This window comes from Dasypus novemcinctus, chromosome 14 (assembly GCF_030445035.2).
Source record: "Dasypus novemcinctus isolate mDasNov1 chromosome 14, mDasNov1.1.hap2, whole genome shotgun sequence".
In the NCBI taxonomy this organism is placed as follows: domain Eukaryota; kingdom Metazoa; phylum Chordata; class Mammalia; order Cingulata; family Dasypodidae; genus Dasypus; species Dasypus novemcinctus.
In genome coordinates, this window is record NC_080686.1 from 47,625,198 (window position 1) to 47,644,865 (window position 19,668).

General features: G+C 36.3%; 1 protein-coding gene across 5 annotated transcripts in view; it reads left to right on the forward strand.

Moving 5' to 3' along the window:
• RALYL (RALY RNA binding protein like) overlaps window positions 1-1,244 on the forward strand; it is a 757,145-nt gene extending 755,901 nt beyond the window's left edge. For all 5 annotated transcript variants that reach the window (XM_058275682.2, XM_058275685.1, XM_071207892.1 and 2 more), the window contains one exon: window positions 272-1,244. In XM_058275682.2, coding sequence (XP_058131665.1) covers window positions 272-289 — 18 coding nt within the window. In that variant the 3' untranslated portion in view covers window positions 290-1,244. The remainder of the gene's footprint in view (window positions 1-271) is intronic.
• The last annotated feature ends 18,424 nt before the right edge of the window (window positions 1,245-19,668 follow it).

A 19,668-nucleotide genomic window follows, 5' to 3' on the forward strand; every position in this document is an offset into this window, starting at 1 on the left:
CTTCCCTCTGACCAGGGAAGGAGCTCAGGTTGAAAGATAATTGCTGATCTCAGGCAGTAAATTTGCTGGATTTGTCCTCAATCATAGCATGGTACAAGTGTAACAACAACAAAGGGCCCTAAGGACCTATCATAAAAAGTATTTGTCCCACTAAAGGTCTAATTCTTCCTTTATCCTTCTCTTGATCTAGCTTTTCATTCTGACTTACCTATGTACATGCTATCAAAAATGAAAGAATCTTTAAACTTTAAAATATGTTTTCTTTTCTTAGTTTCTACAGATAAAGTGATCTGAAGTAATGTATGATGCCAAGAAACAGAAAAGAGAAACTGTGACACCCCCCAGAAATGTGAAAAGAGGTTTCCTACTGGATAGCAGCATCTTTAGTTCAATTTATATAAAAACCCAAATAAAGAAAATGGACTGTATTGTTCAATCTTAGAATTTCCATTTCTTCTATGTTCTAAGCTGTACAATTGTCAGGTTTTTATGGTTTAAATTGTAAATGTGTTTTCCCCCTGGTTAATTGTTTTTTTCTCTTACATATTAATGGTCTTAAAATGTGAAGGACATTTATGAATGGTAAGGGAGACACTGTATACAAATGTATATTTGTAAAAGCTATTTTTATGATTAGCATGTTTTACTGTTGATCATATATAAAGTCAGGTGATATTGCAATTCTATGTTTAAAGCTTATTTCCAACAATATCATGTAAGAAAAGATACATAGTATGCTAGTTTTTATAATTTATTTTTAATTTATAGTTTAAAGTACTTCAATTAATAAGTATAAAATTCTTGAAAAAGTTATATTTCTGCCCTCCACAAGCATCATTTTTATCAATAAAGAATGCAAATATTTCAGATGTGATACAATAATTAAAGGACTGTCAGTTTGGCCTGTGACTAAACTGAGCATGCTCTGCTCTGTTAAACTGAAATGATTCAGATAATCTTCAGTCTGAATTAGAGGTCCAATAGACAGATTTCAGTGCTTGAACAGTTAAGAAACAGATTGGAAAGAAAGATTGTCTTGTCTTTGGATCCCAAGTTTAAATTAGTACATAAATCACTTCATTTTATCTTCTATTACTAGGAATTCTCCTTTGCCGTGCATTGCAGGTGTTTTCCGGATGCTCTTAGCTATTGTCTTGTCCTGTGGAAATGGAAGAAACCATCTTCACAGACTGTAGGAGAATTCAGTATATAATTTCTTAATAAATTCTCTCTTTTAAAACAAAGTTGGTGTGTATCTTTTCTTTGGAACTCATGGAGTTGTTTTTTTAATATACTTTTCATTATTTTTTTAAAGAAACTTAGATTACATAAATGTTACACAAAAAATGTAGGGGATTCCCATATGCCCAGCTCTCTAGACCTCCCACATTTTCCCACATCAGCAAAATCCTTCATTAGTGTGGTACATTTGTCACAATTGATGAACACAATTCAGAGTATTGCCACTAAGTGATGATAGAGTTTACTTTGTAGTTTATACTCTCTCCTGCACATTTTTGTAAGTTATTACATGATATACAATGGCCTGTATCTGTATTGAAATGTCATTCAGGATAATTCCCAAGTCCCCAAAATGCTGGAGCTCACTGAGTTTTAATGTTCAGTTTGAACTTTTGAAGTCACTGTAAAGCCACAATATCAGTGCAATAATGAAAGCAGCCTAACTTCACTAAAATGTGTATTATATGTTCTATATGCCCACACTCTTTACAGAGTGACTTATATTCTGGAACAGAGTAATTGGCCATGTAAAAGAAAGAGAGATGGCTCTCATAACTCAATTGAAGTCACACTCAAATTTATATTTCTAGAAGGAAGATATTTCCCTCAATGCAGAATTTTAAGAAAATATCTCAGGATAGAAAGCAAAAGTATCTCATCAAGAACTATTTATGCTTCACCATACTCAAAGTCTGCAGCTAAATGCTTGTAAGCTCCTCATTAAAGAGCAGACATACAACACATAAACATCACTGAAAACACTTAGTAGGATAAAGCCTCTTCTTTCAAAGAAACTGAAGGGAGATTAAAGAAATCAACCTTGGTAAGTTTTCCTTTATTTTTCTACTTTGATTTCCTTAAAGAAATTTATCTTTATGTCTTTCAAATATAAGCTAATGAAAACTGATACAGTATTATTCAAGAAAGGGTATCAAAGACCAAAATTCTGAAGAAAAAAGAATTACAATCTCTTACTATAGAAAATAAATGTATTACAGTTACCTATTTAAAGTCTTTAGAAGTTTATGCAGTAGAACCTAGGATTTGGATTAGAAATGTACATTCTTTTTAATGGAATGCAAAAACCTTAATGTGATGCAGCCTGCAAGTTAGTGATTTACTTTTTCTAGAGATATTCAGATCCTTAGAAATGAAATGACTGAGAGAGAGAGAGAAACACTATTCTAATGTTCAAAGCTATTTTTAAAGAGAAGGAATTTACAAGTCAATTTTTTATGTGTTGTTGTGATGGCTTCCTATCAGCCAATTTGAGATATTTGGGACTTCTCTAGGAACTTCGATGGGGTTCATGAAAGAGTTTGTAGTGACTGGGCATGGAAAATAGACCTCATGCTTTTCTGCTACATCTATAAGGATAAGGGCTTTGCCTTCTCTACTTTATATCCTATACTAATGGTGCCTTATACATAGTGGGCTGAGTAATTTCTCCATAAAAGTTGGGAGAATTAAATAAAACAAGAGTGCATTTGGAGTTTTTAACTCATTCTTTTTTTAAAGAAAGGCTATCATTTGTGAGCAACTGCTATGTTCTAGATACTGTGCTAATTACTTTATATGTATCATCACTAATGCACCTAAAGTTCTTACAATAGAACTATAAGGAAGAAAGAGCAGGAAAGAAGCATGATAGGTATTGTTATCCTCAGATTACGAGTAAAGAAACCAGATCATGTATTTGTTCTACAGTTCATTATTGGGTGCCAACTCTCCACCATGTGATATTCCAGGCATTTGGGATCAGCTATAAATAATGAAGATTGATATCTCCGCCCTTGCAAAGCTTATATCCTTCTGAGGGACAATAAAAGATAAGCAGATAAACAAGCAAAATGTATAAAACAGCAGATGATAGTGAAAATAAACAGAGGAGACAAAACAGGGAAGGAAAGAAAGAGTGATGAGTTTTAAATGGGTGTTCAAGCACCTTGGTCAGGGAAGTTTCCATGATGAGGTGGTATTCGGACAAAGATGAGTTAGGTAAGACAGTGAGCCCTGGGCCCTCTATGGGAAAAGTGTCCTGGGTGGAGGGAACAACAGGTAAATGTCTTGAAGTAGGAACGTATGTTCAGGAACAGCAAGCATGCCTGTGCAGCTGGATTGGAATAAATAAGGGAGAGAAAAGTAGGACATGAGGCCTAAGGAAAGCAAAGAATCTAGATCACAGAGCCTTAGGGGTGATTCAGAATTCACTGGCTTTTATGTTGCACTGGTTATTGGAAACAGTGAAAATTTGTGAGCAGAGGAATCATATGTTCTCACTTAAAGGTTAAAAGAATCATCTTGACTGCTATGTTGACAATAGAATTATAAGGAAGAAAAAGCAGGAAAGAAGGCAATGCAATAATACTGGTTTTACTGCTACATTATTATTATAGCACAAGTACACTTCGAGAACAAGGAACTGAAGAGGATCCAGCAAAAAGACTAAAAGGTACTCATTGAAGTAGTGCTGTACACGTCGAGAGAGGTTTAATTATTTGCATATGAAAAGACCAGAACTCTGTAATAATTTTGGGAAGGAAAAGAGAATTTATTTATGACCAGTTGAGTTGTTCAAAATCCAATCCCCAAATAAGATTTTCAAGTTCTTTTTATACAGAAGAAGAGTTAAATATTCCTTTGTTTTAGTGCTCAATGAGTTTGAATTAACACATATGCCCCACATCCTAGGTAAGCTTTTAGCATGAATCCTATACATTCTAGATAAGCTTTTAGCATGAACTTCATATATTCCATGTAAGCTTTTAACACATTTGATTTACATCCTCCCTAAATATTTAAAGTTTATAGAGGTTACATTGCTTAATTGTTTTTCCAGGACTAGAGTTGCCATGGTTACCAAGGGCAGGGCTGCAGCTTACACAGCTCAGGTCATCTACGAAGAGACGAACATCTCCCTACCCATAGCCTACATCATTTCCCCCTTTATGCCAGCTTAACTTGCTAAGCCTTGGCATAATTATTGCTGGAGTTATGAGGTGGATGACTATTGTTTTGATTGATTACCCCGCTTATTAATTTCCCAGTGAGGGCTTAAAGACAAACTTCCCAGGTAACATCTGGGACTTATCCTGTTTCTAGAAGAAGTTCTCGTTCTGGACAGCAGAATTCTGGGGGTAGGGTTCCCCTGGCAGCCATCCTGGGGGTTACTGGTGTTGATGTGGATTTCTTGCCAGACTCCAGATCCATCTGTTAATTTTATTTTACCCTTAGAGATTTTACACCTTTAATCTTAAAGGGGTGCTGAAGGAAGATGATCTCTTTTCTATAACGACTTCCTGCTGGCCATGGGTTGTAATTCTTACCTAACAAGCTGTAAAACTTTTGTTATTTATTTTGACTAGAGGAAGATGGATCTGGCATTCTGTATGAAGTTGGACGAAATTTTTATATGGCTAATAAGATGTTCATTCTGAAAGAAACAAACTTAATTAGAATTTTGGTATACCTGTTGTTAAAAGAGGACACTGGATTACAGAGATAGGTACCTGCAAAGATGGCACTTTTATAAAAAGTTGGTGGGGAACAGTATATACAGATATATTTTTTAAGTTATTTTATGTTTAGAGAGACATTGTAATAGATAACAGGATTAGGTACTTAGCTTTGTTTGAAGACAGATTTCAGGCTTTTTAATGATTGGCACTCATGTGCTTTGTTAGGTGTTTCTGGTGAACTGGCATTTTCTTGGGCAGCTGGTTTCATTCAGGATTAGTACATCAAGTTGGAAATTTCTTTAACAGCTATAGGAGAAATCAGAACTACAGAGTTAAGTTTTTTACATACTGGTGATGCTTGTTTTTGCCAAGTTGTGGTCAGAACCTGATTTTCAGGTCCTGGGTGAGGAAAGATTGTCCATGGACCATCTTAAAGGGGCTAGGCTGAAGTGAGTTCTAGCCACCTTGTTTTCAGTTTTCCTTTTGGTGGGAAAACACTTAGACCTGGTAGGATGGCATGTGGTTTGCCAGTCCTTTTTAGGGTGTGATCCCCAAATCTGGACAAGGAGCTTTAAAGGCGGAGGATAGTTAAGCCTTCCATTGTCTGAGTTATTAATTGACAGGTGTTGGAATAAGGGGTAGGAGGGACACTTGGCTGTGTGCTGCTGCTTTAGCAGCTGCATCCGCTTGAGAATTTCCCTTGCTATAGGAGTATTTGTTTTTTGATGCTCTGGACAATGCATAATTGCTATTTTTTGAGGTATCAGTATGGCTTTTAGTAAATCTAGGATTTCTTGTTCATGTTTAATAGGTGACCACGATTAGTAAGCAAGCCTCGTTCTCGCCACACAGCAGAGTGAGTATGAAGGACAAGGAAAACATACTTAGAGTCCGTGTGACTATTAGCCCATTTCCCAGCTGGTATTTTAAATGTTGGGTAAGGGCAATTACTTCTGCTTTTGGGGCAGAAGTTTCAAGAGGAAGAGCTTTGGCTTCTATGGTTTCAAATTGAGAGAAATCACTGCACAGCCTGCCTTTAAAATTTTTTTTCTTAATAAAACTGCCTTTATCTGTGAAGCATTTAATGTCTGGGTTTACAAGAGACTTATTTTTTTTTAACTCTGGCCTGCTCAGGTAGTTTTAGTTAAGAGTTTCGAGGCAGGAGTGGAGAAGGCGTCCTTCAGGATCTGACTTGGGCCCTCTACCAGTAGAAGGGAGGCTGGGTTAACAGTTTGACATACCTTTTTTTGCACTTCAGAGGTTTTTAGCAATTGAGCCTGGTATTTAATTAACTGGCTACCTGTAAGCCACTGGTGGCCCCTGGCCTCAAGCACATCCTTTACCTGGTGTGGGGTGAAAACTGTAAGAGGTTGCCCTCAAGTTAGTTTGGTGGCTTTGTCAATTAAAAGGGCTGTTGCCCCCACTGCTTTCAGGCAAGGTGGTCATTTTTTATTTTACAGATATGTTCATTAACTACTCAGAAAATGTTTACCATGACTTTAACATGTTTAATGTACTTTTGTACATGATTTAGAATAGAAAAGATAACTTTGTAATTATCAGTCATTTATTTAGAACAGGATAAAGGTACAGCACTTAATATTAATTAGTGTATTATTTAATACATAAGGATTTTTAGTTGCAATTAATAGTTTTAAGTTTCAGGTTTGTAATTATTTACATGTTATCTCTCCTTGGGAACAGGCTATAATGCCAATTGAGTTGAAGTTCTACTTACGGTACTCTGGTGATTATGGCTCCACTTGGTATGTTCTTTACACAGTGAGCAAGTCACAGCATTGTTGATCCTAGAGAGAAGCTAAGAAGGTAGTTTCCAGTATTTTACTGGCCTGGTGTGTAGTGCTCTCTGGCATTGTGGAAGTGCCAGTCTGGAGGCAATATTCATTGTACACTTGGCTGTACTGAGCCATCACTGGCTGCTGCAGGAGTTTGAAACTGCAATGTAGTTTCCGTTGACTTCAGGAACACAACCAGAGGTGTGATGTAGTAGATACTATTATTTGAGGGATTAGTGACCAGCCTAGCCAATAATTCATATGGAGAGGCAACTTGTAATGTATTCAAGGCCTGGTTTGAATGCATAAGATAGTTAGACAATGTTAAAATTTATCCCTTGATTTTATATATTTTTAAACATTTTCAATGCAACATGCCACATATCAAATGACTTTGTTTATTTTTGCACTTTTACCATGAAGATATTAGCAGGCATTTTACCTTAGTAGTAGAGGAAAAAACTATTTTTCATTGCTAAAATGAAAATGGAAGATTTACAATGGAATTAAGGTAAACTTTTATTACCATTTCTTAAATATGCACCTGGCAGTGACCTTCAGACAGGTTTTATTATCACGAAGTTACTCTTTGCCATCAAAACCAATCCAGGTTTTTAGTTAACAATGGCTTCTAGAACTAGAACCATTTAAATGCTTCAGTTTGGAAGACGTTTTTTACGAACTTTTTACAATTGACGACAATTAGACTGCCAAAATTTACTCCAGATTACAATTAGCACCAATGGAATCTACCCCATGCATTTAAGAGAGAGCAGTTTTACACTTAATTTCATTAAATATGAGCTTACAGTTCCCATTTTTTTAAAGATTCAGCACATACAATGTTAACTAATTAACCTGGTATTTTATAAACCTGAGAGACAATACTTAAGCTAAACAAGTTGAAATTGTTATTGATTAAACAAAGAGTGTTGTTTTCTTTCTTTGCTGAGGTCTCAAACCTTTGTTTTTGATCATTTTAAAACTGAATAATTTTAAAAGCATACTAACTTTTAAGGTCTGGAATATAAAACAATTATTTAACCTGCTTTAATTATAATTTAATGAGGATTTCATAGCTTTTTCAACAGTGTTTATATTTAGATTTTACATGGCCTTTTATACCATTTAGTTTAATTTGGGTTTTAGAAATATGTATATAATACTAATATAAATGCATATTTAACCTTAATAAATCGAGCACATAGGCAGACATAAATAGTTTGATACAGAAACACCATTTAGTTATTTAAAACCCCCTTTTTCTTTGCTGGTTAATTCAAAATATAGTTCCTTCATTATCTTTCCTGGTTTTATTGCTGTTTGGAGGAACCTGGCAAGCATTTGGGCTTCTGTTTAGACTAGAAAGAGCCGGGTGGCTTTTATTCAATTTTTTTTTTCTTTGAGACAGCCTGAACAATGGAGGAGTTGCTTAGTAGTGTACCCAGCCTGGTACACTGGGAAGAGTATTGCTTACTCTTGGAAAACCTGGCAACAGTTATTTCTGATTTCTGGTGGAAATGGCCAATCAGAATTAATTTATTTTAAAGGTCAAGGAAAAAGACAGTTTTTCTTTAAAAGGATAAAGAGGAAATGAGAAGACTACAAATATTCAGAATGGTACAAAAGTGATATGCATAGCCCACCTTTTTTTCAAATTTAACTATAAGTTTTGAAGTTTAATTATTAAGTTGAATTGTTAAGGGGTGGGTCAGATTCACAGGAATCATAAGCAAAGGCAAATGTAAATGCAATTTATAATTACTCTTACAATAGTTGAAGCCCAGGGGTGAAATTAGTTATAAAATAACTATAGGATAAGTTTGAGTAATAATTACCACTATCACAATAAGCACTAGATAAACCCGAAGTAGCCATAAACAGAGGCAAATTAATTTACTATTATCATTACAGTAGCTGAAATCCAGGATACAGTTACTCCATTGTAATAGCTTTAGTTATAAATTTATATATATATATATATATAATACATATATATAATACATATATATATACATAAAGGTACTTATACAACGATTTTAATTTTTAGTTACAGTTTTTAGTATGTTTTTACTTTAAGATGAATTGCATACCTTTATTAATTGTTACAAGACCCTTATTAGGAACAATTCTGTGAAGCTTTTCCTGCTTTTTCTTAGTAACTGAATGAATTTTATCTGCAAGCTATACATTCAATTCACCAGTAAGACAGCACTGGTGTTTAAAGATTCATTTTTAAGTTACCTTTTATCGAGATTTTTTTTTTAGGCACAAGCAAACTGACAAAAGATTTTAAACTTGAATACAAAGTTAAGCACAGATTTAAAACAGAAGAATTTCATATCTTTAGCATTTTAAGGACTTTTCTGTTTCTAATTAATGGCACATGAGGTCTTATTTTTATTACTGCTTACACATTTTATAGGCACAATTGAGTTTAAACTGAGAAGTCTGAGGTTTATTTTTTCAATTTTTAAGGAGACATGACATGAAGTCTCTGGGTTCTCAGATTTATCTGTTGTTGTTTTTTCTCCTGCAGTTTTTATGACCCTTACTGCTGACTGTTCTCAGTCAAACCATCAAAAGGGCTATCAAGTGATTAGAGGTTTATTGTTTCAAGCAATAGTCTTCTCCTTTTAGACAAAGGTACTTCATCATATGCAAATGTCTTTTTTTTTATTAATTCATTTATTTTGATCCTGCTTGACGTCCCCTTAACCTCCCTGCTTCCAGGCAGTAGAGTGCTTAACCTCCCTGCTTCCAGGCAGTAGAGTGCATAGCGATTAGATAGGAATGTGGCTTATGAATAGAAAGTGTGGACTCACTGGAAGGGGCCAGCCACTCCCCCCTTTCTCAGGCTTTCCGCTTTAGCTATGCATCCTCCTAAAGGGCAGGGGTGTGGTAATGGTGGTAAGCTTCAGGCTGCTAAAATGGTTTGAAAAGAACCTTCCAGGCTTGACACCTTCCCAGGGACCCCCACCCTGGCAGGGCTATGATTTAAGTTACTGATTCCACCAGCTACCCTGACTGGAATCAGTTTCACTACACTTGGGTGTGCAGCACAGACATGGAGAACCCTCCAAGTCCCAGCCAATGGAACAGACCCAGAGATGAGACAGCAGAGTATGCACAAACATTCAGACTCTATAGTTTTGCCTTATAAACTATAATTATTTCACTCCTTTGCCAATGGCAAGGGAGGGTTCCAGTTTAACCAAGTTCACCACTTTACATAATTACACAATTTAATACCAGCATTGAGCAGACAGAAGCACGAAACTTATCAATCTGACTCACAATTTCTATATTTTCCAGACACAGCTGCCCCTGCAACCATTACAAACCTTAGAAAGAGAGAACTTTCAATACTAAAATTTCACAGGATTTTCTGTTTACCCTGGTTGTTTACAGAGCAAATTCATTTGCAATTCAGCATCAAAACAAAAGACTCAGGCTAAACCTGTTCACTGTTTAACTTTACACCCAAACCAAGCTTCCCTAGAAAGTCAATTCATTTTCCTGTAACTAAAATTTTCTAAATCCAGACCACTTTTTAGAATGTTAGGACTTAAACCTATTAACATCCTTATCTACTATAATCAAGCCTTCACTACTTCAGTGGAGATTAGACCAGAACCAGATGCTAATGCACAGTTAACCAAACACAAACACCAGGATTTTTCCTTTTTTTTTTTTCCTTTCAAACCTCGAGAGAACGGCTTCTCCCCTAATTTCTGGAGGTACTGGGGTTTTCTTGGAAGCTGATCAGACTACCTTTTCTAACATTTAAAGTTAGGTTTTCCTGACTGTGCTCCCTGGGGGAGTCTTACCTTTTTCTGTGTTTGGAGTCTTTTTTCAGTCCCAGAATTTTTTCAGAACTTCCATTGCCCTTGATTTTCATCAGGAGGATGCTAATGGAGCCCACATCTTTTCTGGACTAAGTGTAGTCCAGAGGCACCAAGATATGGTGAGGCCTCCTGGCTTCCTTGGGGATCCAGAAGGCCTCCTGGCTTCCTGAGGCCTCTTGGCTTCCTTGGGGATCCAGAAGAGGTAGCGAAATGCTACTTTCTCTGGCCTTCATTTGCAAATCCCAGACAAGCCCCCATTTGTTGTAGATGTCAAGAGAGGTTAAATTATTTGTGTATGAAAAGGCCAGGACTCAGTAATAATTTTGGGAAGAAAAAGAATTTATTTACAACCAGCCAGGCTCGGAACTTTCTGTTCAAAACCTGAACCCCAAACAAGATTTTCATGTTCCTTTTATACAGAGGAAGAGTTAAATGGTCCTTTGTTTCAGTGCTCAATAAGTTTGAATTAACACATATTCCCCACATCCTAGGTAAGCTTTTAGCATGAATCCTATACATTCTAGATAAGCTTTTAGCATGAACTTTATGCATTCCATGTAGGCTTTTAACAGATTTGGTTTACATCCTCCCTGAATATTTAAAGTTTATAGAGTTTACATTACTTAATTGTTTTTCCAGGACTAGAGTTATTGCCATAGTTACCAAGGGCAGGGCTGCAGCTTACACAGCTCGGGTTACCTATGAGAGATGAACAGCCCCCCACCCATAGCCTACATCAGTAGAAGGAAACACTGAAGCATTTGGTTTCCTGGAATCCAAAGGAAGACAGTGTTTTAAGGAGCGGGTAATAACCCACTGTGTGAAATGCTGTTAACAAGTCAAGTCAGATAAGGATGGCTGGACATAGCAACGTGAAGAGCAGGTCCCCTTGCCAGAAGCAGTTTCATTAGAGCGTGCATTTGGCTACCAAACCAAAAGCCTGATTGGAGTTGGTTTAAGAGAACATGGGAGAGAAAAATTAAACTGAGTATAGACTATTTTTTGAAGGAATTTTGCTATGGGGGGGGGGGGCAGAGAAATGGTTAAGCAACTGGAGAAGAAAGAAAGGTCAAAAGAGTTTTGTTCTATATTTTAAGGGGACTATTACAAAATGTTTGCATACTTTTGGGACTAATTCAGTAGAAAGGAAAAATGATAGTGCAGGAGAGAGAGGGGACAGCTGTTAAAGAGATGGGTTGGCCTCATGTAGGAATATAGACAGTTCATCCAGAATTACAGAAGGAAAGGCAGAACATGAATAGATATGGATAGGGATATGGGAGAGTTCCCTTCTGTTTGTTTCTGAATAGTGGGAGAATAAATAGGCTAAGAAATTGTCACTGGGTTGTCTGGTCCAGTTAAGTTGAACAGTCATGAATATTAAATGTCTTTCTCTAGCCACCCTCAGCAACACTAATAGGATAGACTAAAAAGAGTCTAAACAGGGTAGATGGTTTTGCCAGTAGAATATGATGAGAAGGCATGTTGGAGAAATCAAAGAAGCCCTTACAGACATTATGTGTTTTGATCTCGTTCTTAAAGAATAGTAGAATTTAGATAGTGAGGTGGGAACAGGGAGTGTAACACATGAGAAAGAAATGACATGAGCAAAGGCACAGAGTTGAGAAACCACTATGTGATCTTAGCAGAGCAGAGAAGACTGTACATTTGCTTACCAGATATTTCTAGAGCCTTAATTCTATTCTATATGTATACCTGACAATGGACATACAGTGGTGAACACAGACACATTTCTTTGTCTAAAGGTCTTTAGTCAGAGAACAATATTGGGAAATAGCTGAATAAAGATGGAAAGAATAAAAAAGTCTAAAACAATATTGCATATTAAAAAATACACTGTATGTCAAAGTCCTGGAAACTCTGTTCCTTACAGCTCTAATGGAGATGAATTTTGATAAGTCTAAGCCAATGATTCACCACCCTGCCTACACAATTAAATAGGAACCCATCTTCAGATATTCTGATTTAACTTTTCTTTTTTTTTAAGGTTCCCATTTGATTTTATGTTCAGAGGGGGTTGAGAACCACCACCTGAAAACCAAATAACTTTTGTGAAGAACAAATTTAAGAGACTTACATAGAATATAGAGTAAAAGCTTAAAAATAAAATATGGAAAAGATGATATTAAATATTGAGGGCACAAAAAGAAGATCCAATGTAGGTATCACATATAATCTTCAGGAAGAAAGCAGAAATGGAAAAGTTACGAAAACCGAAGACATATTTGGTGAAAAAAATTTCCGAGTAAAAGGACTTTTGTCTACAAATCAAAAGTCTCATCATAATACAGGAAAACTTCATTTAAAGTGAAAATTCAATGTCCTTTACAGAAAAAAATAGTCTAAAAATATATTAATAACAACACTTGGGAAGTTCTCAGTTTCCACAAAATAAAGTTGTAGTTCTGACAGGAAAACTTTCATGCTCGAAAGTGCTACACCAAGTTCACCTGCCCTTCATGTGAGAAGGTGCCAGTGAAAACACCTCCGATATCTATAAACTCAACATATATCATTCATACTGAATTCCTGAAAACATTTGTGAACAAGTTACCTGATGATATATGTCACCTGATTCAGAAAATAAACATAGAAAAACAATAGATATTTATAGAGCAAAAACCTAATGTTGACCACTGAAATTGGTAAATCACATAGTGTTGCATATAAATAATTTTTACAAAAGTATTTATACACTTGAGTATAAAAATACAAACAAGAATTTCTTGAAAACATGATTTATGCATAAATAACATTTCTGCTAACAACATATGCATTAAAAATAAACTGAATTTATAATTCTAAATTGAGTTAATAACATTGACTAAGAGAGGACAAGAGAAGAAAATTGTGCATCAAATGACATCTTGCATAGGTCCATTCATTTAGCAAATGCTAACTGAGTACCTACTATGTGTCAGGCACTCTTTTAGGTTCTTAGGAAACATGGGTAAACAAAAGAGATGAAAACCTTGTCCTTGACTAAGCTTACATTCTTGCATCTCAAATCTATATTTTATATAAACGTAATCACTAAAAGAACTAAAAACAATATATACTTTTGAAATTCCCAAAGATGATGAAATCAAACAAGATTCTGTAATCCAGAAGAGGATGGAAAAAAGGAAAGGAGGAAGGGAGGGAGAGAGGGAAAAAAGGAAGTAATAAGGACGTAAAACTAAGTATTCTGTTAAATGCCAAAACACAAAATAAGGGAATACCATTTAAAACAACATATTACAATAGGTTAAACTACCCTATTTGAGAAGCAAAAGCAATCGATATTGGGTTAGCAAAACATATGTTGCTTCAAAGTGACAAGAAAGACAATTTTTTTTTTAAATTTTAAAATGACGGGATGATTTGTGACACTGGTACTTTATAAAGGACTTGTATCCAGTGTATACAAAGAACTCTTAAAAATCAATATCAAGAAAACAAACCAATTGCAAAATGGGCAAAACATTTGAACAAGCACTTCTGCACATTATGCATGATGTTTTGTAAGCTCACAACTTCTCTAATTAATTTTAAAAAAAGCAATGAACTATCAAGTTACAAAAAGTCATGCAGGAACCTTAAATGCACTTTGCTAAGTGAAAGAAACCTGTCTGAAAAGGCTGTGTGCTGTCTGATTCCAACTATACTAAATTCTGGAAAAGGCAAAACGACAGAAACAACAGAAAGGTCTGGGGTGGGGAGGCGGGGCAAGATGGTGTCCACGTGAGTGCACCCTCGTCGTCTCTCCTGCAAAAAACTGGCTGAGTAGGGACAGAATCCTGCCCAAGTGAGCAGTTTTGGGAACCTAGAAAGCAGGAGGTATCTGAACATCGATCTGGAGAGAGGGTGACAAAAGGAGTGCTTGCTCAAGGTCAGCTAACAGGGAGGTAAAGAAGGTCAACCACCACCGAGAGTGCCTACAACTCCAAGCAGGAGAATTGCATCCATCAATCATGTGGGATCTAAGCCCTCTCTTGATATAGAGGTGGAGTGGACATCACCATCCCAGGGTCCACAGGGTGGAAAAATAAAATATGGATTACAGTGAACTTACTGGTATTCTACTATAGAACTGTTGTGACTAGTAATGGAAGAAACTATAGCACTGATCTGGAGAAAGTGGTCATGGTAGTTGCTGAGGGCAGGGAGAGGGAAGAAGAGATGTGAGGGGGGGAGCATTTTCAGAACTTGGAGTTGTCCTAAATGATATTTCAGGGACAGATGCTGGACATTATACATCCTGCCATTACCCACTGAATGTACTGGGGGAGAGTGTAAAATACAATGTAAACTATAATCCATGCAGTGCAGCAGTGCTCCAAAATGTATTCACCAAATGCAATGAATGTGCCACAATGATGAAAGAGGTTGTTGATGTGGGAGGAGTGGGGGGGGTGAGGTTATGTGGAACCTCATATTTTTTAATGTAACATTTTTTGTAATATATGTAATCTTTCAAAAAAAAGACAATTCAATTTAAAATTTTTAATAAAAATAAAAAGTACTATCTAAACTATTGCTTACAGTATTATATATTTGATATAAAGTTTACATATAAAAAGTTTATCCAAACTGTTCATACATTTATTTTATGTGATGCTTACATGGTGCTATCTATCAGTCACTATTCTTTTTTTTTTCTCTTTTTTTTTTAATTGACTTTGTAATAATATTACATTAAAAATATATATGTGAGGTCCCATTCAACCCCACCCCCCCACCCCACCTCTCCCCCCCCCAGCAACACTCATTCCCATCATCATGACACATCCATTGGATTTGGTAAGTACATCTTTGGGCACCTCTGCACCTCATAGTCAATGGTCCACATCATGGCCCATTCTCTCCCCCATTCCATCCAGTGGGCCCTGTGAGGATTTACAGTGTCCGGTGATTGCCTCTGAAGCACCATCCAGGGCAGCTCCATGTCCCAAAGACGCCTCCACCTCTCATCTCTTCCTGCCTTTCCCCATACCCATCAGCCACCATGTCCACTTTTCCCAATCCAATGCCACCTCTTCTATGTGGACATTGGATTGGTTGTGTCCATTGCACCTCTATGTCAAGAGGAGGCTCAGATTCCACATGGATGCTGGATGCAATCCTCCCGCTTTCAGTTGTAATCACTCTAGGCTCCATGGTGTGGTGGTTGTCCTTCTTCAACTCCATCTTAGCTGAGTGTGGTAAGTCCAATAAATCAGATTGTAGGTGCTGGAGTCTGTTGAGGCTCAGGACCTGGCTATCACATTGTCAGTCCAGAGATTCAAATCCCCTAAATATATCTTAAACCCCAACATTAACTGCACCTTCAGCACATTAGCATGAAAGTCTTATGAAGGGAGATCCCATCTGAGTCCAGATTCATCACACATAAACACCATTTCCAAAGAGGGGCCATCTGACCTGGTAGTTAACCCCATCGGCCATGATCAGTCACTATTCTTAAGGCCTTACAAATCCAGGCCCTCAGACCTTTATCTGAAATATTTGATGTTGGATGTGTTTTGGAATTTTGGTTTTTTAAAATATTTTATAAGGTTAACACAGAACATATAGTATATATTATATTACAAAATACTTTCAAAGAACATGGGGCAGCATTATTAATATACCTAAAGTAAGGGGTATGATTAACCACCCCTAGTTGATGACTGCCAAATTGAGTGATAGACAGAGAGATAGATGATAGATAGATAGATAGATAGATAGATAGATAGATAGATAGATAGATAGATAGATAGATAGATGATAGATAGATAGAAGTGACTTTCATTTATCTGGATTTTGGAAGAGAAATAGAGAGAGAGATCATTCAGATTTCTGGATTTTGGAATTTATGAATAAGGATGGTGGATATATATATTACTTGTTTTTTTCTCTGCCAGTTTAAAAACAATATCAACCCATATTTTAATTCTTAATAATAATAGTCAAAACATACTGAAAAAAAACCTACCAATTATCTAATAGTATATATCCCACAAACTATCAAGAAATATCATTCCCAAATTGAGAGAAAAGAAGATTAACTATACAAACAGTCCTTGTAATATTTTACCTAGCATTTCTACTATGAAGATGTTTTGAGAAACTAAGTGGTTAGCAGTGAGATATAAAAATAAACTTTTACTGTAAGAAAAAAAAAAAAGTCTGGAGTTGCCAGCGGTTCGTGGAGAGAGGGTAACAGGTGGGACTTGGGGCAAAACATTGAAGCTATTCTGTATCATAGAGTAATGATGGATACATGCCATGAAGCATTTGTCAAAATCCATAGATTTGTACATCACAAAGCACAAACCCCATAGAAAACTACGGACATTAATAATAATGCATCAATGTTGGTTCTTCTGTTGTAACAAATGTACCACACTAATACAAGATGTTGATAACAGAAGAAACTCCCTGGGAAGGTAGGAAGCAGAGGAGAGTTTGTGGGCAAGAGGTGTTATATGGGAATTCTGTAATTTTTGTGCATTTTTCTGTAAACTTAAAACTGCTCTTGGGAGAAGATGTGGCTCAAGCAATTGAATGCCTGTTTCCCACATGGGAGGTCCCAGGTTCAGTCCCCGGTGCCTCCTTTAAAAAAAAAAGGACAAACAACAAGTAAACAAATGAAAAAAAACAAATCAGGAGAGCTGATGTGACTCAGTGGTTGAACCCCGGCTTCCCACATACAATGTCCTGGGTTCAATCTCCAACCTAGGTAACTCAAAAAAAAAAAAACAAAAAAAAACTGCTCTAAAAAATAAAATCTACTAATCTACTAAAAAATGAAGGAATGAATGCCCCTCTTCCCAAGAAAAAAGCTTCAAGATAAGATATTTTACAAGTGAAATCTATTAGAGAATATTCATTCCCATATCATGGAATCTGTTTCAGAGCAAATGTCAAGATATGAATCTACCAAATTCATTTTAAGAAGCTACTCTGCCTTTCATACAAAAACTTGATCAAAAAAAGGCAATACAGACTTAGCCCAATGGATAGGGCATCCGCCTACCATATGGGAGGTCTGTGGTTCAAACCCCAGGCCTCCTTGACCCATGTGGAGCTGACCACGCACAGTGCTGATGCATGCAAGGAGTGCTGTGCCACGCAGGGGGTGTCCCCGAGTAGGGGAGCCCCATGCGCAAGAAGTGCGCCCCGTAAGGAGAGCTGCCCAGTGTGAAAGAAAGTTCAGCCTGCCCAAGAATGGTGTCGCACACACGGAGAGCTGACACAACAAGATGACACAACAAAAGGAAACACAGATTCCTATGCCACTGACAACAACAGAAGCAGACAAAGAAGAACACACAGCAAATAGACACAGAGAACAGACAACTGGGGTGGGGGGGAAGGGGAGAGAAATAAATAAAAATAAATCTTTAAAAAAAAAGGCAACACTCAAAAGCTAAATACATATGTCTCATTAATATATATATTCAAATATCTTAAATCAAAATATTAAAGCAAATTCAGCAAATATAAAAAGATCTGCCATAACCAAGTAGGACAATATTCCAAAAAGTCATATATATTTTCACCCCCCTTTCTTTCTCTTTCTTTCACAGATTCACACACATATACATATATATACATACATGATGTATGTCTTAAAACATTCAACTTCATACTGAAAACAATCTTCCAGTTGAATCTGTGTTTAAAACAAGAATGCCTTCTGTATTAGGGTTCTTTGGGGAAACAGAACTGACAGGAGCTATCTGTAAATAGTATGAGATTTTATAAAATTGTCTCACACTACTGTGGGGATGCACAAATCCAAATTCCAAAGGACAGAATGCAAGCCAGAGGCTCTGATGAAGGCCCTTGATGAGTTCCCCAGGAGACACTGGCTGTCTGAGGTAGAAATGGGAATTCTCTCTAAATGCTGAAATCACTTCTCCTTTTAAGGCCTTCAACTGATTGGATGATACGTCACTCATTGCTGATGGCAATCTCCTCAGTTGACTGTAGATATAACCAGCCAGCTTTGCAATCAATTCACTGATGACTAAAGCCCATAGATGTCCTCGTATTACAATTAGCCCGTGCTTGCTTGAATAAACAACTGGGCACCATTACCTGGCCAAGTTGAAACATTAACCTAAGCATCAAACCTTCTATTTAAATTATTATTTTAACTTATTATAGATGAAGAAGAAAGTGCAATAAAGCAAGAAACAGAAATGATTAGTATGATTATTAGAAAGGATGTGAAACTTGTTTGTTTGAATATCATGTGAATACCAACCTCCAAGGCCCCAGAATGTAGGAAGAAACACTATAAGGCTTAAATACAGTTCAATAAAATTTGAAATTTTCAATAAAATAAAAATGCATATAGCTTTCTAATATACAAATAATTACAGTGGAAAAAATATTCCACTTTACAAAGCAAAAAACCTAGTTAAAATGCAAACACATACACTCCATAAGAAATTCGCAAAGCTATGTACCACACACCACAAAGTTTTATTCAGAGAAATAAATGACGTGGATATATGAATAGATATAAGATTTCCTGGATGGTAAATTTGAAGTTGTAAATATGCTAGGTCTTTGCACATTAATTTAGTATAAGTTAAGTTTTTCCCTAAACCTCAAAGATCTCATCTACTCCCCTAGCTTTCAATACCAATTTATATGCTGATGAGTCCCTAAAGTATACTTGTAGGCTTGACAGCTCTTTTTGTATAGCCAAGTGCTCAGTGAACATTTTTACTTTGATGTCTCACAAGCATCTCATATTTAACTCTCATTTTTCCCTCTAAAAGTAATTTTATCTCTAGAATTCCCATATCTATAAATGACCATCTAGCCACCCATTTACTAATCCAAGAAACATTGGAAGCATCTTGCATTTCTTCTCTCTCATATCCCCAGCTCCAACCTAACACGACATTTTGTTGTTTCTATCACCAAATAAAACTTGAACCTCTCTTCTCAATTCTATATCCAATATTCCAGAAATTACCTAATAACTCCTTGCTTCCACCCTCCCTGAAGCACCAACTGAGTCTTCTTTTAGAGCTCTAAATATTAAATGTAAATCACCACACTTTTATTTAAAATCTTAATTATACCCCATTAAGCAATAATAAAATCCAAAGTCCTTGTCATTATCAACGAGACTCCACGTGTCTAACCTCAGCTGATCTCCCCTACCTCTTCTGTCCTTTAAACTTACTGGGCTCTTTGATGCTTTAGGCCTGTTTCTTTGTTCCTCCCATATCTGGAATACCCTCTCTCCAGTTCTTCATAAGCATGCACTCATTCTTCCTGTTCCACTTTAAGGGGACCATTTATCTACCGTCTAAT